Source organism: Lutra lutra, chromosome 9 (assembly GCF_902655055.1).
Source record: "Lutra lutra chromosome 9, mLutLut1.2, whole genome shotgun sequence".
Lineage (NCBI taxonomy): Eukaryota > Metazoa > Chordata > Mammalia > Carnivora > Mustelidae > Lutra > Lutra lutra.
In genome coordinates, this window is record NC_062286.1 from 98,861,197 (window position 1) to 98,887,090 (window position 25,894).

Consider the following 25,894-nt stretch of genomic DNA (forward strand, 5'->3'; position numbering starts at 1 on the left):
TCAGAAGGGGATTTCTAAAATCCTTCACTATTGAACTTCATACCCTGACCTTGCACACTGAAAAATAGAAGCCAGGAATTCCTAGCCAGAGTTTTGATTTTATTCCTGGAGGATCTCCTAGCAGGAAGGTGTGGGTAAAACCATCTTCATAATGAGAGCCCAATGTTCACTTTTACTATAGTCAAGGGATTTATAGCAGAACTTGTCAATTCTTACCTAAATTACCTGGTATTGCTTCTTACCCTTGTTTAAACGTGTATGTGTAAATCAGCTGGAAGTGCAGAGAGGAAAAATCTGTCTCCAAATGTGTTTCTATATCCTATGTGAAATAGTGCATAACATGTTCCAAATTCTCTACACAATTGAGGTAAATATGTGAACGTTCAGCGAAATGTCAAAGATACTGTTTTCTATTATGGATGCAAAAGGACTTTCTGGACCAACTGGGCACATGCAGGCAACGTCATGAATAAAACGTTAAGAATTTAATATCACATCCTGAAGGTCACCGCATTGGCAACTTGCCAAATGCAAAGTAAAAAGAAAATGTGCGGGACCAGGATTTTCCAGCAGAACCGTTCCTTTCCATCTCCTTAAGTTCAAATTTAGGATATTCTCATGTCTATCACACTGCATTTTGATAGGGAAAAAATCATCATTAGAGCATATTCTACCTCTTGCTGAAAATCTTTTCCACGTTTTTTCTTCTTCCCCATTTCCTCTGTACTTCCCCAGAAGGCTTTTGTTAAATAAGATACATTGGCAAAATTACTGGCTTGGGGAATGTACCGATAGCCTTTAGACTGTTTTTAAGTTTGATGAATCAGATTATTTTAAAAATCTGCTTAGCTCATTTGTGGTAACAAAGAAGAGACATGACAACATCCTGGATTCTGGACAGAGCATGAGAAAGATTTTGGTCATGAATGGGATATGATGGGACAACTTCTCACTGACCTACTGATTGCATCTCATCCCCTTTCAAGTCTACATGGAGCTGAATGATGGAGGGATGGACTTGCCAGAAGCAATACCTTGAGAAGCCAGCTTGAAGAGACCCTTGCCTGTGGAACAACCAGGACACTGTGTGTGCGTGTGTGTGTGCATGTGTGTGTGTAGACACACTGATGTGGGCATGCACACGTGTGTGACTCTTCTCGGCACTCGGACTGGGATGCAACTTTGAACAAGACAGACAAACAGGGGCACCTGGGGGCCTCAGTCAGCTAAGCATCTGCCTTCAGCTCAGGTCATGATCCCAGAGTTCTGGGATTGAGCCCCATGTCCGGCTCCCTGGTCAGTGGGTAACCTGCTTCTCTCTCTCTTCTGCTGCTGCTCCCCCTGCTTCTGCTCTCTCTTAAATAAATATAAAATCTTAAAAAAAAAAAAAAGACAGACAATCACTTCTGCTTTCGTGATAAAAGATAATTTAGCTAGTGAAAAGTGCTCTGAAGACTAAACAGGATAAGTGAAAGCAAGACTGAGGCACATGAAGAGCTTGCTATCTGTGCATGTTTCGATACACTGTAGATGGCTTTTAGTGCAAAAGGATTAGTTTACGTAAGTGAAACAGTGTTGGGCAGAGTTATACAGGTATTTGCTACATAAAGATTACATTACCTTCATACATCTCCGCTTTTTATCCATCCCTCTTATGGCAGTTGTTACAGGGTTTATTTGGAATGCTGAGAGCACATCGATCTTACAGGATTGAACTGATTTGTTCTATGAGTTCAAACAAGAGTGTTCTTTGCTTGAAGAACCCAATAGGATAATTTTGGCATTTCACTAAAGCCCCATCAGAAATTATTTGACCTCCATGCCCCTTAGAGCAATTTTGCACTTTTCAGTCTCTGTTTTGTCACTAGGGAAAAGCCAACAAATTGTTCTACTAATTGTAATGGTTATAAGAGACATTTATATGTCTCTGAAATTCAGTCTGCTGGACTTTTCACTATAGTGTAATAAATAAAAGGGCCAATGTGGCCATTTGAAATTCAGAGGCATGTTATAATCTGAATCCATCCAGCGAGGCAGGAATGAAGTATGGCACACGACATAGATGACATCGCGAAGGTTGATGTGCTGGAAAAGTGAATGAATGATGACGTTCTTTTACCTTGCCTTCCCTGGCCTGCGGGTAAACAGGGTAGTAGAGACAGGACTTAAAGCCTAAACGGAGGATCTCCTTCAGGAAAAACTTGGTGTAGTGCCGAAAGACAGGGTTCAGGGCAAAGTGGTACAAGTGCCCATGTTCTTCTCGCTGGTGGTGACTGAAGTAGATGAAATCTTCAATGTTGTAATGGGATCGTATGTACTCTATATCCTAAAACAGAGGAGGGGAAAGGACATCTAAGGATGTTTTAAACAAATGGAGTGCATTTTGTCACAAAAACCTTGTAAGAATTACCTGAGGTACTGTAGTTAGAAACGTGCTTTTGTCTCCTCTGATTTACTACCTCATTTCACTGTTTAGTTTTTGAAAATGGAAAATTACGTTTCCTGAAAATTCTGATGGCTTATCTCTGAGGGGTGACAACACAGCTTTGGAATTGGTTCCTTACAGTCACGGCTGCTAAAAACCCAGAGAGCCTCGAGTCTCTGCTAGTGGCCAGGTGACAGGATGGCAGCTCGTCACCACTGCTGGAGAAGGGGAGCACCAGCTGGTCAATGTGACCCACTGAACACGTACAAAACTCAGCAGCAGGACAAACACCGCCACTGGTGTTCTCTGGACTCACTACCATCCTCTCTTCACCCATTAATGTGGAAATGTGCCATCCCACAGGTCACATACTTTGACTGGCACGTGGCTTGGGTTGGTCTACAATAAAACCACAAGGCTAGACCTTGTCTGTAGGCATTCCTTAAACTTTTTATGTCTCTCAAGTATTCTATTTTTAGACTGTGGAAGGTAATTTAAGGTAATTTAAAGGACTGGTGTTTACTTATACAAGAAAATATCAGGCATTCTGCTTGGCTTCTGTGGTTCTAGTTCCGACCATCACTCCTGGTCCCCCACACTGTGGGCAGAGAAGCAGGGGCTCGTCTTCTCTGTGGGCAGAGAAGCAGGGGCTCTGCTAACTGTGCACAGCTTCTCTTCCCCGTAGTGCACACAGTAGGGTGGGTGCGCCGTCCAGAGTGAGTGTGACTTTCTCTCATGACAAGAGCAGTAAACACTCCTGGTGTGCAGGCAAATATCAAAGTACACACACATTGGAAAGCACTTATATGTCTTCTTGTTTTCTCTAGCAGAATTGTCCTAAAAGCACACTTTCAAAAAGAGGAATTGGAGTGAGAACCTGATTTGCTCTGTGATCAGCAAAGCTGGCATTAGAAAGTTCAGGAAACCAAGTCTGTATTCAATCCCATCGAGGTCCTTTGTCTTTACAGCCTCTGCCACAAAGCACAGAGGAGAGGGAGCTCGGGGCAGTTCTGGCAAGGACTGACCTTTCCATCTGCACTGACCCTATAATTGTCTTAATACCCTAAGACTTTTCTTTAATTACCAAGAAGGCATCCCTCATTATAAGAGAAAATGAGTAATAAATGTAGGGCTGAGAAATCATTGAAAAACAAGTGAAGAGCCTACAGAGGTTACTAGCTCAAAACAGCATGGGCCATTTTCTTCCCATCCCAAGTCCCTTAAAATAACAACAAAAAATTATTTTTAAAGTATGAAGGTGGTGTGATGGAGGACACAAAAGTAGTCTACGGGATGCCTGCGTGGCTCAGTAGGTTAGGTGTCTGCCTTTGGCTTAGGTCATGATCTCAGGATCCTGGGATCAAGCGCCAAGTCAGGTTCCCTGCTCAGAAGGGAGCCTGCTTATCCCACTCCTCCCACTCATTCTCTCTCTCTCTCTCTCTCTCACATGTGTGCACACACGCATGCACGCTCTCACTTTCTGTCAAATAAATAAAAATCTTAAAAAAAAGAAAAAAGCGAAGGAGTCTTATCTTGGAAGGAAATGTATCAAAGTTCTCTAACACTAGCTTACACCCTCTTAACCTGCCTACCACCTGCCAGAATCATCTACATTGAAAACTACAAGAGGAAGCCAGACAACTGATGCCCCTTCCCAATTAGAGACTGGGATGGGCAGCCCTCCCATCCCAGATGCAATGGGGAAGCACATCTGTCATGGATACTCATGCCAGCAGCCATACTGATACTATAATCTTCCATTCATGACTTTTGGGGAAAACTGACAAATGCAAAAGATCAGAATAGAGAAACTACAACTCCCTCTAAGGGAACAGAAGAGAGTTTTTTTAGAAAAAAATTCTACTTAGTGTCCTCAGAGATACAAAGAAGGATACTGCATATAACATCAACAAACAAGCTGCTACAAAAAGGAATAAGAAACGAACAAGGGAGAGACTTGGAAGTTAAATATATAAACCTTAAAATGAAAATTCAGATAGAGGGGCACCTGAGTTGCTCAGTCCAACTCTTAGTTTCGGCTCAGATCATGATCTTATGGTTGTGAGATAAGCCCTTTGTCAGGCTCTGTGCTCAGCATGGAGCCTTTCTGAGATTCTTTCCCCCCCTTCTTCTCCTCCATAATGCTTGTGCACTCTCTCTCTCTCTCTCTTTCTCTCTCGATAAAAATCTTTTAAAAAGAAAATTCTGACAGAAGGCCTGCATAACAGAATGGACATGGCTGAAGAATGAATTAGGGATCCAGAAGACAAAATCAAGGAAGTCCCCTAGAATAAAATCAAGGAAGTCCCCTAGAATAAAGAGTAAGAAGTACAAGAGATAAAGAAGTGAGAAGAAAGTTAAGAGACAGTGAAGGACAATTCCAAAGGTCCAACATCCATCTTAAAAGGAATTTAAGAAGAGAATGAAGAATCTAAACAGGAAAAAACTACGAAATCATAGAAGAAAGATATTCTCAAGACTCAGAGTTACTAAAGTTACTAAAGTTACTCTTTAGTAAATCTCAGAATTTTGGAGATAGAAAAGAAACTAATTATCAAGACAGAAAGCAAACAAACAAAATTTATTTATATCAGATTACATTTTATCAGTGACACTGGAAGATCATGACAGTAAAAACTTCAACAATCTGTTGAGAAGAAGTTGGAATAAGAATTCTATATACAGGGCGCCTGGGTGGCTCAGTGGGTTGAGCCGCTGCCTTCGGCTCAGGTCATGATCTCAGGGTCCTGGGATCGAGTCCCACATCGGGTTCTCTGCTCGGCAGAGATCCTGCTTCCCTCTCTCTCTCTCTGCCTGCCTCTCCATCTACTTGTGATCTCTCTCTGTCAAATAAATAAATAAAATCTTAAAAAAAAAAAAGAATTCTATATACAGCCTAATGAGTACTCAAGGGTGAGGACAAAATGAAAACTTCTTGAATATATATGTATGTATCTACCAATATTTCTAAAAGAATTACTCAAAGATGTACCAAGTCAAAAAAAAAAAGAAACAAATCCAAGAACAAGGATGGTGTAGGATACATTAATGGAATAAAGCCATATGGTCATCTGAATAAATGTCAAAAGCACATCTGATAAAATTCAACACTCATTCAGAATAAAAACTTTTAGTAAACTAGAAAAAGAGGAGAACTTCTTTAACTTGATAAAGGATATATGCCAGAAACCTGCAGCAAATATTACATACTAAATGGAGGAAAATATAGACTCATTCCCATTAAAATCAAGAACACCTCAATAGTACTCATTATAAACACTACTACTCAATGGTATTCTAAATATACAATAAAACTCAAAAAAGGAATAAAATGTAAATATTTTTAGAAGGAGGTGTGGCAGATTCTATTTTCCAAAGATGGCTACAAGAATAATTTGTACCCCACATGCTCTTTGGTAGACAGACCTTGCCACACCTACATCAAGAAGTGGAGTCCATTTCTCTAACCCTGGAATCTGAGCATGCTCTGTAACTGCTCTGACCAATAGAATATGGTAGAAATGACGCTGTACCAGAAAAGAGAATCAACTGAAAACTCTCAGAACACTAAAGAGACTTCTAAAAGGTGGCTGGATATAAGATCACAACACAAAAATTAGTATTTTTCTCACATACCAAAATAAACATTCAGAAAGTACAATGGAAAAAAAAAGTATTTAATCACAATACTTAGAAAAATATAAAACAAAAATAAATCATGATGTCCAGGACTATGTCAATCAGGGTCTCAGCATGAAACAGATGGTATGTTCAAATTAGGATAACTGGAGGTGGGTTTAACAAAAAGACTCTTTACAAGGCAGGGCAAAGCATCAGTAAGGATAGTGTAGCAGAAACTTCAAGCTATCACCACCCTAGGTGGGTGACATGGGACGTACTACTTACTAAAGTCCAAACTGAGAGGGTCCTGGAAAAAAGGCCACATTGGAAAGGTCAAGGAACTCAATAAAGACACAGCCAACTAAAGGCATCCCAACCACACTCTCCTCCCTTCCTCTCCTCAGGGTTCGCCATTGGCCAAACCCAATTAGAGGATGACTGGTGAAGGCGCCCATGATGTTGCCCACCAGCTCAGGCTCCCTGGGACAGAACAGAGCAGAGAGTAAACCTATGGGGGCAAACAAAATACCTGGCACAAGAAACCTGTATGCTAAAAGCCACAAAACTTTACTGAAGAACCCAAAAGAATTCAACACACCACCACCACCATCAGTATTTTAATTGTTGGCCTAAGTTGTTCTATAAAAACCACCAAGGTGCAAATAAGTTCATAGTAAATGTTATAAGGCTTATCTGGAAGAGGAAATAACTAATTAGGCAAGAAAATTTATATTAAAAAAAAATGAGTGAGAAAAGACTCCCCTACCAGATATCAAAGTACATGATAATACAACCGATATCAACAACAACAACAACAAATCCATGGAACAGAACAGAACAGAGGGTTTAAAAATAGACACAAGCACATGGAAATTTCATCATGTAAAGGTAGTATTTTAAATCAGCAGGAAAAGAATGAACTATTCAGTAATAAATATTTAGGAAGAACTGGCTGTGCATTAGGAAAAAAAAAATCACATGTCCCATTGACAACACACACACACACACACACACAAAATGCATGCAATTAAGCGCAAGGAAGACTGTAGAAGAGGATTGATGCCTAATTATTTTTTTATTTTTTATTTATTTTTATTTATTTATTTTTAAAGATTTTATTTATTTATCCGACAGAGAGATCACAAGCAGGCAGAGAGGCAGGCAGAGAGAGAGGAGGAAGCAGGCTCCCTGCTGAGCAGAGAGCCCAACGCGGGGCTCGATCCCAGGACTCTGAGATCATGACCTGAGCCGAAGGCAGCGGCTTAAACCACTGAGCCACCCAGGCGCCCCCCTAATTATTTTTTTAAAAGATTTTATTTATTTGACAGAGAGAAACACAGCAAGAGAGGGAACACAAGCAGGGGGAATGGAAGAAGGAGGAGCAGGTTTCCTGCGGAGCAGGGAGCCTGTTGCGGGGCTTGAACCCAGGACCCCAGGATCATGATCTCAGCTGAAGGCAGACGTTTAAGGACTGAGCCACCCAGGAGCCCCTGATGCCTAATTATTAATAGTAGTAATCCTTTGGGGAGAGCCGTTAAGACTTTTTTGGGGGGAGGTCCTGATGGAAGGTTAAGTGAATTCTTAAAATGTGAACACTTTCATGTATTCTCTGTCATATTTTAGACTGAAAAAGAAATGGGATATTGAAAGTCAACCAAGTGGGATGCAAGCAGATGACAATTTATATCCTTCCAAAAAAATTATAGCCTTCAAAAAAAAGACATTTTGCATATTAAATATGCAAAAATGAAAAAGAGGCATTGTGTGCTAATTCATGATATAAAAAGGCATAATCCAGGACATCAATGTCTATTTTACAGTTTACCATTTCGTCTCTGATCACTGCAATGCCAACTATTTGTTCTGCAACTTCAGCTACAAATGCCTTCATTGGTGTTCCATCCTGAAAAGATAAGCATGTATTTTAAGGCCCTTAAAAATATAACTGTCAAAGTTTCTGTAAGCAGTCAGTAGTGAGCCTTAAGCATGGTCACCTAACGGCAATAACAGTCAGCGCCAACATCCACCATTACTTACCTCTGGACTGTGCACTAAGTTGAATGTCTTCCCTGTGTTCACTGAAGCCAACTCCTACAAGGTAAATATTATCACTACCTCTATTTCACTTTTACAAGAAAATAAGGATCAGGAGGCTGAGGAACATGCCAAGATTTCCAGCTCCTAAAGGATGACTCTGTGATTTAAACCACAGTCCCTTTGACTTGGAATCCATTTTCTTTAGCTCTACATCAGTGGTTCTTAAAAATTGTGTTCTCAGGACGCCTAGTCCCTGAGACTCTGAAGAGCATGGGGTATGTGTGTAATAGCTATCTATCAGTAGTTTCTGTATTGGAAATTAAAACTGAGAAAATTTTTAATTTGTTTATTCATTTTTGTTTAATTTACTAATTAAAACAAAATTTAAAATTTGACAAAAATATTTAGAGAGAAGAGTAGCATTGTTTTATATTTTTGCAAATCTCTTTAATGTCTGGCTTAATGGAAGACAGCTGGATACTCGTATCTGCTTCTGTATTCAATCTGTTGCAATATGTTATTTTGGTTGAAATATATGAAAAAAAAATCTGTCTTCACAAAGATACAGAGTTGGGAAACAGAGAAGTATTTAAGTCATCTTTTCAGATAATTATGGATCGTCTTCTCTGATGCTCCACCAAAACTCAACAAGTGGTACTGTTTGAAGATGAGCTGCAATGTGGAATCTGAAACCATATCGATAAATTGGTATACATTGTTACATTATAACCCATCTGTCTATCCTGTTGTTTGAATGAATCTTTTACCTATTTGTGATTTCATAACATCATGTTATATCTGGAAAATATCGGTTCACCAAACCTACATAGATTTCCCAAATGCGACCTATGACAAAATATCAAAGTACCACATTTGGTAATATCGCCACCAGCCTCATTAGAACAATTTTTAAGTTTTTGGAAGCTGTCAAGCTCATGATGAGAGATACTGATTTTCCAAAATTCTGATTTTTTTACCAAAAGCTTGGATTTTATCAGAGGGAACAAATGCTGTCAGTGGTTTCCTTGGAGTGACAGCCTCACTTCATTCATTTTTAAGAAAATGTCTGCCAACTTTCTAAGACTGAGTAACCGTATTTTGTCTGCCAGCTCTTCTTTCAAGTAAAAATGGTGTTCTATGAGAACAGTGGCTGGTTCAACATGAAGATCAAGCAATTGCAGAAATGATTTTTTGGGAACAACCAACAACTTCAGTCTACAGCAGAAGAGCTTTATGTACATTTCTCATTTTGCTACAACAGAATACTGAAAATACACGTGTCTAAGGATTGAAGTTTAATAAAGTTAATAATTTTTACTGCTTCGAGTGAAACTGGCTTTTGTTTTTTTAAATTGAAATTTATATGGAGAAAGCTGTAGACTCATAAGCAATTGTAAGAAATAATACAGAGACATTCCTCATACACATTGCCCAGTATCCCGTCACAGTAATGTTCTGCAAAACTTTAGTATGATAGGACAAGCAGGGAATGCATACTGATGTGATTGTGTGTATGTGAGTCAAGTTCTACCTAATTTTATCCCCTGTAGAGGTTCATGTATCTATCACCACAGTCAAGAGACTGAATGGTTCTAACACAAAGATCCCTTGGGGTTGCCCTACAATAACCACATCCATCTACTCCCTGCCCTCCTCTCATCCTTAAAGCCTGGCAACAATCTCTTCCCCATTTCTAAAATTGTGTTATTTCAAAAATGTGAAGTAGGCAGGACTACACAGTATTTAACCTTTAGGGTTTAGCTTTCCCTCCGCCCCCTCAAATCAGCACAATTCTCTGTAGATACATCCAAGTTGATACACGCATCAACAATTCATTCCTTTGTACTGTTAACTGTTACTCCATGGCATGGATGTGTCACAGTTTACCCATGCACCTGTTGAAGGACATCTGGGCCAATTTCTGACTGCTTATGAACATTCGTGTATGAGTCTTCATTTGTCTGGGATAAATGCCCTGAAGTGCAATTACTAGGTCATATGATTGCTGCATTGAGGTTTTTGAAGAAATAGCCCAAACATCTTCCAGAGCAATGATATCATTTTATATTCCTACTGGCAACATACAGATTATCCTATTTCCCTGCATTCTCCCTCCTAGCATATAGTGTTGCCACTCTTTGTATTTTAGCCAGTCTGTTGATGTGCAATGCTATCTTTACGAGGCTCTCTTTCCCTCTTGTTGCCATGAGTGAATGGCGATAAAGAAACCAATGAAATCTGGTGCCCACTGCCTTGATTCACACTAAGGCTCTCAAGATTCTGTCCACATTGTGTTTGCACCATCAGTGTGGATATCAATACGGTGGAAAAGGAAAATAGTTTCTTACTCTTATGATGGAAATGGGTTTTACTTCACAGACACCCCTGAAAATTTATGTCTCAAAGACCCTTTTGACTCCTTAAACCACACTTTGTGAACCAGGGTGATGTGTCACACTGCACTGGCAGGTCAAGAGGAAAGGAGCAAAAAAATGAAAAACACTATAAGATCAAGACAAACCAAAACAAAAAAGCATGCGCTGGAGAGAAGTTTTATTTTAATTTGATGCCTTGATAAATAGCAACTATTTCACTGGGTTTAGGTATTTGGTGTCTCCCTCTTGATGACTTTAAAATTTAACTAAAGTGCTTATTCAAAAGAGCCACTAACTGGAAACTCCCTCAAATGACAGTAGAAAGAAGAAATAAATTCTGGTATCTTCATGCAATGAAATACTTTACAGCACAATATGGGCGAATCTCACAAACGTAGTGCTGAGCCAAAAAAGCCTGATATCAGAAAACATACTATGTGATCACTTTTAATAAAGTTCAAAACCAGGCATAACCAATTTATGATCTTGGAAGTCAAGGTGGTATTAACCTGAGGAGAAAGTAACTGAATGGGAGCATGAGGGGGATTTCAGTAGGCTGCGGTTAGAAACAGGTGCTCATTAATTTCACGGTATATTCAAATTGTGAAATATATCAAGCTGTTTATTGGTTATAGTTCAATAAAACTTTTTTTTCAAAATAAAATTTATCAAAAAAGTAACCAAGCATTTCTCTAACTACATGCACTGTTCCATGTATGGTTAAGTTAACTGTCATGGTCCTTAAGAAAGCGGTATTAACATTAGGACCACTATGAGATTGTCCTTTGCCAGGGTAAAGGTATAGTATAGTTACTATCCTAGAAAGAAAACGCAACACTTGTCATACAGGTGTTTGACAGCCCATCCATTACCTGAGAATGTAGGCAGCTGAACAAAGAAGTCTAGCCAGAATCATCACCCAGTAAGGTCAAAAGGGATCCCACTGTCCTAAGTCTGATATCCAGGGTTGCTAGGTGAGCACCAGGCACCCACAGATTCTTGAGCTACCATTCCTTAACCTCAGTCAGATCTGCCTATTCTAAGCCCTGAGATCTATCCTGTTTCAGGATACTTGTCCGGACCAAGTCCAGATTTTCCATGCCTGTGATAAGGGTTTAGAATATCTGATCAGCACCCCACCTTGGGGCCACCAGTGAAAAGAACACCCTCACATCCTTAAACCCCAGTCTTCTCAGCTATTCTTTTCTTGTTCCCATCTTCCAACTTCACCTTTGCCCAATTCCCACCACCATAAAATTCTCCAACTATCCACAACTGAGATTGAAGGAAACTTCAAGGTTGAACCTATGTGGGTCATAATGGTCCATATTACAAGGAAAAGGAAGGCAATCTGGTCATAGTAGGTACTTACATGGTCTCTGCGAGCCTCATTGTATTGCTTTAAATCCTCCAATATACTCTTATTCAGCATGAGCGTGCTAACAAGATTTTCAACACCGGGAGTATCCAACAAAGTGGCTAATCTTATTTTAATAGACCTGGAGGAGGAGAGATATGTTTTTTAGGTTCGAGTATTAAAATATGTATTCATATTTTACGAATATGAATATTCATTCATATTGAATGAAGACAAAATTATAAAATATCACATATACATAAAATAATATCTAGTATATATGTCTATATATCCTTAGGGTTTAATTATAGAAGTAACTCATTTTATTTTAGAAAATCTGTAAAACACATGCAAAATAGTATAGAGAATATGGTAAAAATCACTGATATTTTCATTAACCAGAGACAATACAAAGTTATATTCTAAATGCATTTAATTTGAAATGTGCAAAAAGATGGGTATCTAAGATGGAGACATAGAAAGATCCTGAACTCCTCTCCTCCCACAGATACACCAAATGTAGAGCTACATATGGAATAATTTCTTCTGAAAAAGACCTCAAAATGAGCTGAATGCCTCCTTCACAACAAGCAATAGGGGCCACATCAAAATGGTAGGACAGGCAGAGACGCAGTCTTACCAAAATCCTCACCCTGGAACAGTGACCAATGATTGGGAGAGATCTCACAAATATAGAGCTTCTACTTGAGGAGTGAGGGGTTAGTGCCCCACCTCAGATACCCCAGTTCTCAGGACCTGTTCCAAAGAGATGAGCCCCCAAACCTCCTGTCTTTGAAAACCACTGGGGCTTATACCCAGAGAGACCTGAAGGGCTGAAGGGACCTAAAGATATTGCTCTGGAAGGGGTCACATGTAGACTCACTCACCCTGGGGCCCAGTGTAAAAGCAGCAGTTTCAAAACTACCTACATCACATGTGAAGGAGATTCGTTTGCTAATCTTAAAGCATTTCCTGGAGGGGAAAGGAGCCTGTTGGAACTCCTTCCAGAGACAAAGGCCTGAGAGGTGTCATTTTTGTGCTCCCTATTTCCTTTGCTAGTACCAGGAGGCGTACGCAGTCCCGGCACTCTTCCACTGCCCCACTAAAACCAGCAGGCACATGCAGCCCTGTGCTCCCCTGCTGCGCACTAAAGCCAGCAGGCACACCCCAGCCCTGCACTTTCCTGCTGCCTTGCTAAAACTCTCAGGCCTGTGCAGATGACACGGGATGCTCTCCTTGATCACGTGGCTCTGGTAGCCAGGGAGGCTTCTGTTCTTGGGTCCCATGGGACTGTAACAATCATGGAGCTGGTTCTTGGCAGGCTACCACCCCCAAGGGCACGGCACAGACAGTGACCTGAAACACACCCCATTCTTTCTGGGGAAAAGGCCTATGTACTTGTCCTGGAGCTCCAGCCTGAGGGGCAGGCCTCAGACTCACCACACATCTAGCAGCTATGGAGTATTCTCAGAGAAAGTAGGCCAAGGGATGCCAGCTTTGTGCTCTCCCTCAGCCTTGTTATAGCTTGCCCGTAACTCCCAGAAAAGAGCTTACACACTCATTTGAAGCCCCAAATTTTATAAATGTCACCCAAGAGACATTTCCAAGCTACCTCATCTGAAGGCCAGCAGGATTTATGACTGCAGTTGCACAGAACTGCATCTATTTGCATACCCTGAAAGCTACTGCTTGAGGGTCTACTTGAGAGTCTGGCTTCCAAACAGCCTGAAAGTCGGCAATGAATGAAGTCTCCCTTTGGAACACTGACAGGCTTTTTGTACACTCTCAACAACTAGGACATATCAAGAATAAATCAGGCTGCTTAGACAATCACAAAGGGTTGAGAGACAACCAAGAGCTGGGGCAAAGTTAAAAAATAGGTTCCTCCCCTACACAAGGTCACTCCTTTAAGATTGGGAAAGTTAGCTGTTTTGCCTAAAACACAGAAACAAATACAGACAGAGTTAAGCAAAATAAGTAAACAGGAATATGTTTCAAATGAAAGCACAAGACAAAACCTCAGAAAAACTCTTAATGAAATGAAGATGAGTAACTTACCTGATTAAGAGTTCAAAGTGATGGTCATAAAGATGCTCACCAAACTTGGGAGAAGTAGGAATGACCATAGTGAGAACTTCAATAGAGATAGGCAATATTAGAAAGTGCCAAACAGAAGTCACAGAACTGAAGAATACAATAACCGAACTGAAAAATATACAGAGGGGTTCACCAGCAGACTTAGATGAAGCAGAAGAAAGAATCAGTGATGTGGAAGATGGGCAGTGGGACTCACCCACACAGAGCAGTGAAGAGAAAAAGAAATGTAAAAAGTGAAGATAGCTTAAGGGATCTATGGGACATCAAACAGAATAAAATTCACACTATAGGAGTCCCAGAAGAAACAAGAAAGGGAACAGGGCAAAAAAAACTCATTTGAAGAAACAATGGCTGAGAACTTTCCTAACCTGGGGAAGGAAACAGACATCCAAATCCAGGAAGCACAGGATGTTCCAAATTAGATAAACTCAAAAAGATCTACACTCATATGCATTTAGAACGCCAAAAGTTGAAGAAAAAGAGAGAATCTTAAAACAGCAAGAGAAAAACAACTGGCTTCCAATCAGCCTGAAAGTCGGCAATGAATGAATTCTCCTTTTGGAACACTGACAGGCTTTTGGTACACTCTCAACAACTGGAACATATCAAGGATAAATAAAAAGGTTGCTACCCTAAAATGATCAGTAGATTTTTCAGTAGAATCTTTACAGGCCAGAAGAGAGTGACAGGATACATGAAAAGTGCTGAAAGGAACACACTTCCAACCAAGAAACCTCTGGCCACCAAGCTATCACTCAGAATTTGAGAGATGAAGAATTTCCCAGACAAGCAAAAGCTAAAGGAGTTCATCACCATTAAATTGGCCTTACAAGAAATATAATAAAGTGTACTAATTAGCAACAAGAAAACATATGAAAGTAAAACCTCCATGGTAAAGGTAAACATATAGTAAAGGTAGTGGATTATACTTATAAAGCTAGGATGAAGGTTAAAAAACAAAAGTAGCAAAAATAGCTATAACTTCAATGAATAGTTAAGGGATACACAAAATAAGATGTAACATATGATATCAAAACCACAAAACATGGGGGTGGAGGGAGTAAAAATCTAGACCTTTAGAATGCATTCAAGCTAAGCTGTTATGAACTTAAAATAGACTATTTTATATCATATATACATATATATATGTATATATATATAGTGCTCCTTCCTTTCAGCTTAATGGAGTCCCTTTACATCTTGCCTATAAAAGACTCACTTCAAAAGTAAGGACATACACAGACTGAAATTGAAGGCGTCGAAAAGATGTTCTATGCAAATAGAAACAAACAAACAAAAGCTGGGGTTTTATCAGGCAAAGCTGTAGGTATATCAGACAAAACAGGCTTTAAAACAAAGACTGTAACAAAAGACAAAGAAGTGTATTAAATAATGATAAAGGGGTCAATCTAACAAGAGGATATAACATTTGCAAATATTTATGCACTTAACACAGAAGCACCTAAGTGCGAGAAATTTATAGCAATACAATAATAGCAGGAGACTTTAATATCCCACTACATTAGTGGATAGATCATCCAGACAGAAAATAAAAAAGGAAACATCAGCATTAAATGACTTACTAGACAAGATTGATTTAATGTAAAGATATACAAAACATTCCATCCAAAACCAACAGAATGCACGTTCTTCTCAACTACACACAGAACATTCTCCAGGACAGATCATATGCTAGGCCACAAAACAAATTTAAATAAATTTAAGAAGACTGAAATCATATCAAACATCTTTCCAACCACAATGGTATAAAACAAGAAAGTTATTACAAGAAAACTGGAAAAATCATTAATACTTGGAGATTAAACAACATGCTGCTGAACAACCAATGAATCAACAAATAAATCAAAGGACCAAAACCAAACCAAAAAATACCTTGAGGCAAATGAAAATGAAGATTAACCATACTGAAATCTATGGGATGCAGCAAAAGCAATTCTAAGAGGATGTTTATAGTGATAAAGGTCTAACTCAAGAAACAAGAAGAATCTCGAGTAAACAATCTAATTTACACCTAAAGAAACTATAAGAAAAATGAAGCCCAAAGTTAATAGAAGAAAGCACATATCTGAAAGATATCTTTTGTTCTGATCAGAAAGACCAGAACAAAAATAAATGAAATAGAGACTAAAAAGACAATAGAAAATGTCAATGAAACTAAGAGATGGTTCTTTGAAGAGATAAACAAAACTGAAAAACCTTTAGCTAGACTCACCAGGGAAAGAGAGGGCTCAAATAAAATCAGAAATGCAAGAAGAGAAGTTACAGCTGATACTGCAGAGATACAAAGAATCATAAGGGATTACTATGAATAATTACAGGCCAACAAATTGGACAACCTACCAGAAATGGATAAACTACTAGAAACATATACTCTTCCAAGACCAGATCGTGAAGAAATAGAAAAAAAGAAAAAAGAAAAAAAAAAAAAACTCCCAACAAAAAAGGCCAAGGACTAGACAGCTTCACTGGTGAATTCTACCAAATATTCTAAGAAAATTTAATACCAATCCTCACAAAGTGAAGGAAACAATCAATAAAACTAAAAGGCAGCCTATAGAACGGGAGAAGATATTTGCAAATGACATATCTGATAAAGGGTTAGTATCCAAAACCTATAAAGAACTTATCAAACTCAACACCCCCCCAAAAAAAACAAATAATCCTGTTAAGAAATGGGTGGAAGACATGAATAAACATTTTTCCAAAGAAGAAATCCAGATGGCCAACAGACACATGAAAAGATGCTCAACATCACTCATCACCAGGGAAATACAAATCAAAACCACAATGATATACCATTTCACACCAGTCAGAATGGCTAAAATTAACAACACAAGAAACAACAAGTGTTGGAGAAGACATGGAGAAAGGGGAATCCTCTTACACTGTTGGTAAGAATGCAGCCATTTTTTAAAAACAGTATGGAATTTCCTTAAAAAATTAAAAATAGAACTACCCTCTGATCCAGGAATCATACTACTAGGTATTTACCTAAAGGACACAAAAATACTGATTCAAAGGGCACAAGCACACTGATATTTATAGCAGCATTATCAACAATTGTAGAAAGATCCCAAATGTCCATTGACTGATGAATGGATAAAGAAGATGTGGAATGAATACACACACACACACACACACACACATACACACACACAATGGAATATTACTGAAAAGAATGAAATCTTGCTATTAGAATGATATGGATGGAGCTAGAGTATATTATGTTAAGTGAAATAAGTCAGTCAGAGAAAGACAAATGCCATATGATTTCATTCATGTAGAATTTAAGAAACAAAACAGATGAACATAGGGGAAAGGGAAAAAAAAGAGGGGGAAACAAACCATAAGAGACTCTATCTATATGAACAAACTGAGGGTTGATGGAGGGGATTTTTTTTGTTAATTCTTGTGTGTGTTATAAGGTAGTGGTCCATTTTCATTCTTTTGCATGTGGCTCTCTAGTTTTCCCAAAACCATTAAGACAGAGAGAGAGAGTGCACATTGTATATTCTTTACCCATTGTATAGTCTTGCCTCCTTTGTCATATATTAACTGATCATGTAAGCATGGGTTTATTTCTGGGCTCTCTATTCTGTTCCATTGATCTGAGTTCGTTTTATGCCAATACTATACTTTTATGAATACTGTAGCTTTGTCATATAGTTTGAAATCAGAGAGATGAGCTTTGTTCTTTCTCAAGATTACTTTGGCTATTTGGGGTCTCCTGCAGTTCCATACAAATTTTAGGAACATTTGTTCTATTTCTAGGAAAATGCCATTGGAATATTGATAGGGATTGCATTGAATCTGTAGGTTGCTTTGGATAATACAGACATTTGAACAATATTGATTCTTCTAACCCGTGAGCATGGAAAATCTTCCCATTTATTTTTTACTTCAATTTCTTTCATCGATGTATTATAATTTTCAGTGTGCTGGTCTTTCACCTCCTTGGTTAAATTTATTCTTTTTTTTTTTTTAAAGATTTTATTTATTTATTTGACAGAGAGAGATCACAAGTAGACGGAGAGGCAGGCAGAGAGAGAGAGAGGGAAGCAGGCTTCTTGCTGAGCAGAGAGCCCGATGTGGGACTCGATTCCAGGACCCTGAGATCATGACCTGAGCCGAAGGCAGCGGCTTAACCCACTGAGCCACCCAGGCGCCCTGTTAAATTTATTCTTAAGTATTTTATTCTTTTGATGCAATTGTAAGTGGGATGTTTTTGGTAGTTCATTATTGACATATAGAAATGCAATAGATTTTTGTGTATTGATTTTGTATCATGCAACTTTATGGAATTTGTTTGTTAGTTCTAATAGTTTTTGGTGGAGTCTTTTAAACTGTCTGTTAAATAGTGACAGATTCACTTCTTTCTTTCCAGTTTGGATGTCTTTTATTTCTTCTTCTTGCCTAATTACTCTGGCTAGGACTTCCAGTACTATAGTTAATAAAAATGGTGAGTGTAGGCATTCTTATCTTGTTCCTGATCTCAGAGGACAGTTTTTCACCATTGAGTATGATCTTAGCTGTGGGCTTGCCATATCTAGCCTTTATTATGTTGAGATACATTTCCTCTGCCCGCTTTGTTGAAAGTTCTTATCATGAATGGATGTTGAATTTCGTAATATGCTTTTCTGCATCTATTGAACTGATTGTATGACTTTTATCCTTCATTTTGAATACAAAAGCAAAGGCAATAAATGCAAAAATGAACAAGTGGGAATAGAACAAATTAAAAAGTTTTTACAGAGCAAAGGAAACCACCAACAAAATGACAGACAACCTACTGAAGGGAGAAAATATTTTCAAATCATGTATCTGATAAAGGGTTTATATTCAAAATATATAAATAACTCATGCCACTCAATAGCAAAAAAAAAAAAAAACAAAAACCAAACTGCTTTAAAAATGGACAGATGATCTGAATAGACATTTTTCCAAAGAAGACAGACAGATGACCAACAGACACAGCAAATCAAAACCACAGTGAGATATCACTTCACACTTGTTATAAGGGTGATTATGTTAAAAAAAAAATTAAAAAAAAAAAAAAAGAGAGAGCGGCACCTGGGTGACTCAGTCAGTTAAGCAGCTGCCTTTGGTTCTCAAGTTTCTAGGATCAAGCTCTGCATCGGGTTTTCTGTTCAGCAGGAGTCTGCTTCTCCCTTTCCCTCTGCTCCTCCTCCTGCTTGTGCTCTGCCTCTCTCTCTCTCTCTCTCTCTCTCAAATAAATAAATTTTTAAAATCTTAAAAAAGAAAGAAGTAACAAGTGTTGACAAGGTTGTACAGAAAAGGGATCCCTCATGAACTACTGGTGGGAATACAAATTGATGCAGTCACTATGGAAAAGTGTGAAGTTTCCTCAAAAAATAAAAAGTAGAACTACATATAATAACAAGTCCATGTCTGAATATTTATCCAAAGAAAATTAAAACATAAATTCAAAAAGATACATGCACCCCATGTTCACTGCAGCATTATTTACAATACTCAAGATATGGAAAAACTATCCATCAGTGGATGGATGGATATAGAAGATATGGTATAGTTTTACAATAGAATAGTACTTAGCCATATAAAAGAATGTAATCTTGCCACTTGTAACAACATGGATGGATCTTGAGGGTATTATGTTAAGGGAAATAAGTCAGGCAGGGAGAGACAATATTGTATGATTTCACTTATATGGGGAATCTAAAAACCAAAACAAAGAAACAAAACAAAACTCACAGATACAGAGAACTAAATATGGTTGCCAGAGGGGAGGGGGTTAGGAATTGGTAAAATGGGTGAAGGGTATCAAGAGGCACAAACTTCCAGTTACAAAATAACAAAGTCATGCGCATGTAATGTCAGCATTGTGACTATAGTCAACAATATTGTAGTGCATATTTAAAAGCTGCCCAGAGAGTAAGTCTTAAATGTTCTCATCACAAGAAAAAAAAATGTAATTCTGCATGGGGATGGGTGGTAACTAGACTTAACTGTGGTGACCATTTCACAGTGCATGCAAATACCGAACCATTCTGTGGTATACTTGAGACTAAGATGATGTTACATCAATCACACCTCAATAAAAAAGGATGCTAGACATAAAAATTACAAGTAAATAGTTCAGCATTATGCTTTATTTCATATTTACTTCATATATAAAGCCAAATTCTTCCCCCAAATGTTTAAGGTATGTTAAGAAGTTAAGAAGTTAAGAAATCATGGGGTGCTCAGATTCTAAGAAATTATTGGGTGGCTCAGTCGGTTAAGCATCCGCCTTCAGCTCAAGTCATGATCCCAGGGTCCTGGGATCAAACCCCATATTGGGCTCCCTGCTCAGTGGGGAGGCTGCTTTCCCCTTTCCCACTCTCCTTGCTTGTGCTGGCTCGCTCTCTCTCTCACATAAATACAGAAAATCTTAAAAAAAAAAAAAGTTAAGAAATTACATTGAACCTAGGCTGGCTTCACGAGTCTTAAAATTCTTAATAATTTAATCTTTGATTTTGTGTTTTTACATTCAGTCAAGTAAGACAATAGAGCACGTCCAGGAGTTTGGAGCCACAGCTCATGCAGGTCACCTACTTCCCACCATCACTCCATAGGTTCACTCCCACATGTTTCCTGCCACTGGTACCTGGGCCCCACGGGACCTCCCTATCCCTTCCTCAAGACTGCTGTGGCCCCCTGCCAGAGGTGAAAACTGGTTGCATTGGTTGGGGGAGGCCGATGTTCAGCTATTATGTTCTCCCTTCATGAGGTCCTGGACACGGGCATGGGAAAGGTCAAGTACCACATACATGCCCCACAGAGTCTCTAGTCAGAGCAAACTAGTGGCCAGACTCACCCAGGGCAGGCAATACCATGGGATGTTCAGCTGGCAACTCAGTGTGTATCTCTCGCCTACTCCCAACCCCAGTTGTGCATCCCAGTGCGGAGGTTGCAAGCCATTAGAGAATGCCTATTTGCCTCAGATTAGAGTGGTAAGCCCGTGGGAAGATGACTTCTCCATTTTGTGCTAGAGTCCCACATTGCCTATTATGCAGCTGGCCTTGCACTGAACACTCCCAGTCATTAGGGTGTTATTACTAAATAGGAGAGTGTTCTTCCTCCTATCATTAATGAGGTGATAGTCTAACCTACTTAGCCTTCAATTATAGTGAATATTTTGTGCTTAAATTTTAATGCATGCTTTCATACTATGAACAAAGTATCATATTTGCAAAGAACAATCTACATCTACAATTAACTGGTATAAAGATGATCTATTAACATCACCTTAGTAATATAAATACTATGAACAATTTTCAAGTGAAGGGTAAGAACTCTGCTCTGATATGGCCACTTGTGCCAAGATCTAATCCAGAAGGATTAAAGATCTAAATGTAAAAACAAAGACCACAAAAACACTAGGAAAAATACCCAAGGAAATTAAGAACATATGTCCACACAAAACCCGTACCTGACTGTTCATAACAGCATTATTCACAATCACCCCAAAGGTGGAAAGGACCCAAATGTCTGTCAACTTCTGAATGGATAAACAAAATGTGGTCTATCCACAGTGGAAGTAAAATTCAGTCACAGCAAGAAGCAAAGTACTAACACAGGCCACAACATGGAAGAACCTTGAAAACATCATGCTAAGTGAAAGAAGCCACATCTCAAAGGTCATATATCAGATAATTCCACAAAATGTCCAGAATAGGCAAATTTATAGAGATAGGAAGTAGATTTGCTACCACCAGAGTCTGAGGGGAGAGGATAGGAGTGACTGCTAATGGGTACTGGGTATCCTTTGGGATGATGACAGTGTTTTGGAACCAGATATATATCTGTGAAAGGAATGAATTACGCAGCCTGCATGCAGACTGGCCACAGAGTTTTCCCCATGCTTCTGTGGATGATCAGTGCTACAACAGAGTTACTGAGAGTGTTGTGAAACCAGGAGGGTGAACAAGCATATGACATTTTTTCCACGTCTCTATCATGTTCTCCTCCGCTTTGTGGGTGGCATCTTTGATCCATCAAGGCTCAAAGCTAGGACCACATCATGGTCCACTCTAAAAGACCAGGGCTTTTCCTAGCCTATAGCAGTTCTCAATAACATTCGTTGGACTGTGAGGCTGGTTGACTGCCAACGATCATGAAAACATGGACATAATTTCTCCAGTTTGTCCATGAAAACGTACTGTTGATCAGAGGACGTAACCATTTTGTGTTGCACTATGAGGCTCTCATCTCTGTTATTTGTTTGCCAAAGAGGAACAGCTCACAGTCTTCATGTGTCCCCAGACTTTCACGGGGAGGAAATGTGTCTGTGCACTCTCTGAAGCTACGTGGTCCAATATGGCAGCTGCAAGCTGCACATGGCTGCTGAGCCATTGACAGGTGGCATCTCTGTAACATACCCACTGAATTCTGAAGACTTGGTACAAAAAAAAGAATATAAAGTATCTCACTGATACTTTTTATAGCAATAATGTGTTGAAACAAAAATATTTTGGCTATTAGGGGTTAAATAGTAAGTATTACATTTAATTGTACCCGTTTTAAAATTTTTAATTAATAGAGCTATCAGAACATTTAAAATTATATACGTAGCTCACCCTGTATTTCTATTGGACAAGGCTGCTCTCTGTTGCATAGTGTTTGACTCTGAGAGCAATTTTTCCATTGTTTCTTGCTTGGTTTAAAAAGCCAAATGTAGGGGCACCTGGGTGGCTCAGTCGTTAAGTGTTTGCTTTCGACTCAGATCATGATCGAGCCCCGCATCAGGCTCCCTGCTTCACAGGAAGCCTGCTTCTCCCTCTCCCACTCCCCCTGCTTGTGTTCCCTCTCTCACTGTGTCTCTCTCTGTCAAATAAATAAATAAAATCTTAAAAAAAGAAAAAAAGCCAAATGTAGGTTTATTCCACAGGTGACCTTTTCATCACCTGGGACTTTGAGGCAAATGGCCAGTGTGGATATGATTGCTTACACATCAGGTGCTAGGGATGGTAGCCTGTTTGTTCTGCCTTTACCTGGAATGAGAGGATGAGGACCTGTGGCCAGCAGACAGAAAATACAAATGTGGTAATAGTCACACAGCCTATTTGCTTTATACTGTAATTGACAGGAGCATCCAGAAAAAGTAAAAAAATGAATATGCATAAGACCCAGATTCTCAATTAAAATGTATTCCTTAAAAATCAATTATTAAAGTAGATCTATTGAGAATGGTTCATTCAGTTATCAAACATACTGATTAAATGGCTGCTGAATGCCTGGTGTGTGCTGGGTGTTGGGGATCCATCAGGCAACAAGACAGGCCACAATTCCTGCTCTTCTAGAGCTGAGTTTCTGTTGGTTCCAGAACCATCTTCTGAGAAACCTGAAATTCCTCTAAGTTTTAAATGATAGGTTAGAAATGGACCAGGAGTTATGGAAAACTCAGCCTGTGTTTCATTTACAGAAAACCCTTTGAAAAATAAAACAACTTCAAAACAAAGTTATAAGGACACTCAGTGTTTTATTCTCAACATGTGTGATCCTTAATTAAAATAAAATCATCTTAAAATATATATGGATGTCATACAGACACACACCCTAAAGGGGGACTGTATTTATTGTTGAATTACCAACCAGCTATCTTTGTTTCTTTCCATATTTTCATGTAAATCTTAAGGTTAAGAAAATTCATTGAGGGTTTATAAAATGATACCAAGACCTTCTGCAGAATGAACTTTTAATGGGCTAAACAAATATCCAAGAAGACAAAGTCTATGTTGATGTTTACATGTCAGAATTAGGCCCAGTGGGACTGCAAAAAAACAGTGGGTCCCTTGAACTATCTAAATGGGGGCCTACTTTCACCTCTTGACAAGTCTTGAACAAGGAGTTTTTGATCTTCATTTTTTATCACCTTTCTTCCTCTACTTGTTCTGTAAGTCACCTTGCCCAACCTCCTCAGAGGTAAGCTTGTATTCAATAACCAGGATAGTTTGTTCTTTTGCCAAGGTTCAGGCCTGGTTCTAAAGCCACCTTGAATCAGAGAGATAGATCAGCTGGGGTTCTCCTTATCTATTCACATGGCTTCCTCCATCCAGTCTCCTGAGGGGTTCCTGCATGGGGCTATCTTATTTCTTAACCCTTCCCCATAGACCTTCAAGCTCCCAAGTCACCTCTCTCTTACACTTTCCCTCTCTGATGTATATGAATGTCCAAACCCATGATTCCCTAGGAAATGTCACCTCTCTAAGAAGAAATGGTGAAGCCCCTGCCCACTAGTTCCTTCTTGGGTCTTGAAAGTTTGGCAGCCTTGGGCCTGCTTCCCAATGAGTTTTTCTTCCTGTCCCATTTTTGGCACACTCTAGCCTCAAAGATCAGAATTTATAGTACTTAACAGACTGTACACATAACAAAATGGAAACTCATATATAAAAGTTGAAGGAAAAGAATTAAACAGTTAATTTTTCAAACCCAAATTGAATGAATGGTTTTAGAAACCTACAAGAATATGTATGCATGGATGGAGCCTTGCAAAATATAGGGCAAACTTATGATCCCAGTAAATGAAACCAAAATGATAGAAGAAAAAGTTAAGTTGAGTCTTTCTGAAATCCAAAGAAGTAATCTATGTAATAGAAACATAAAACAACTTGACAGTCATCAATATTTCAGTTTAAACCAAGCAACCAAGAAAACAAAATGATAACCATAAAATTAAGTTTTCTGTTCCATTCTGTTTAAGGAAGCTGATGAAAAGCACCAGGACTGATATCACTAAAACACTCCAGATGATACATAGGCCCAAAATAGGTATAAGAATGACAGGCTAGAAGAAATGACAACCAGGCACAACAGAGTCACCCACAAAGAAACACATAAAAGAAAAACACTGAGGGGACGAATCATTTAAAAGCCAGCCACCTCGAGGCATTTTCATTTATGAGCAAAGTTGACAATTAGTGGTATGATTTAATTTAGTAGTAAATACCTACTCATAGGAAATAATTTCTAGTACAATAAATAATTTGCAATATAATCCTCCAAATTAAAAGTGGCAAATTTCAGAAAACATGGTTTGAAAGAGCAGGAAGATGGAATGAGTGGCAAGTTCATCCAGATGTGTCCTCCATTCATGAATAAACAAGAAGAAAAAGCCTGCCTGAAAGCTAAGAATGGGCAAGCCTGAGCAAAAGGAAGATGAATCATTTATATCATATTCTAACATAATATTAAGTTTAGAAACATCCTAAAAATCACTATAGAAGGTAAAAAGTGTTAAAAAGCATTTCATGTATATACATTTATAAGGAAAGTTAACATAAATAGTATGTTTTCTTTCCAAAGTCAAAAGTGAAATGACAGGGAGCCATGGCGTGGAATTTGTTAACGGAAGAGGTAAGCATTCCTAACAACTGAATGAATGATTTGTTCCAGGGCTCACCGGCGTGGCCAGAGGACAGATGACAGACACAAATATAATTTCCCAAGGGAAGAAGAGCAAGATTGGGTGGGAGACCAGAACATGAGGTCATGAAATTTAAAGTCACCAAACTTAAAAGCAAGAACAATCCATCCCAAATGTCAAGAGAAGTGAAGCAAAAAATGGAAGAACATGACACATTCTCTAAAACCATGGCATAAAAAGTGTAGGTGTTGAGGACTTGTGCCCACGTGGTTGCCCCCTCACCGCTTTCCCCAAGAGGCCTCACCTCCACACCCCCAAGCCCAGCGCATCTTCTTTCCCTCATCTGCTTATTCTGTGCATTCCCCCTCATCACGTACACACTTTATTCCCTCTTCCCTTTATTTATGTCTTTCTCCTCTAACTAGAATGCAGGCCCCATGAGGGCGAGGAGTTTTGTCTGTTTGAGTTCCTTCTGCTTGCCCGGCACCTGGAATGGGGGCTGGCACATGGCACAGCCAACATGAGGTACTGGATAAATGAAGGAGGTGCGCTGGGACCTCTGAGAAAGAAAGCCC

General features: G+C 39.0%; 1 protein-coding gene across 3 annotated transcripts in view; it reads right to left on the reverse strand.

Moving 5' to 3' along the window:
• Window positions 1–25,894, reverse strand: part of CFAP61 (cilia and flagella associated protein 61) — a 298,721-nt gene that overhangs the window by 161,622 nt on the left and 111,205 nt on the right. For 2 of the 3 annotated variants that reach the window (XM_047743844.1, XM_047743845.1), the window contains exons 14-16: window positions 11,831–11,957; window positions 7,872–7,949; window positions 2,120–2,326 (exon numbers count right to left, since the gene is read on the reverse strand). In XM_047743844.1, the coding sequence (XP_047599800.1) occupies window positions 2,120–2,326; window positions 7,872–7,949; window positions 11,831–11,957 (412 nt within the window). Of the gene's footprint in view, window positions 1–2,119; window positions 2,327–7,871; window positions 7,950–8,083; window positions 8,138–11,830; window positions 11,958–25,894 lie in introns of all 3 variants that reach the window. The other variant, XM_047743846.1, reaches the window with a different exon arrangement.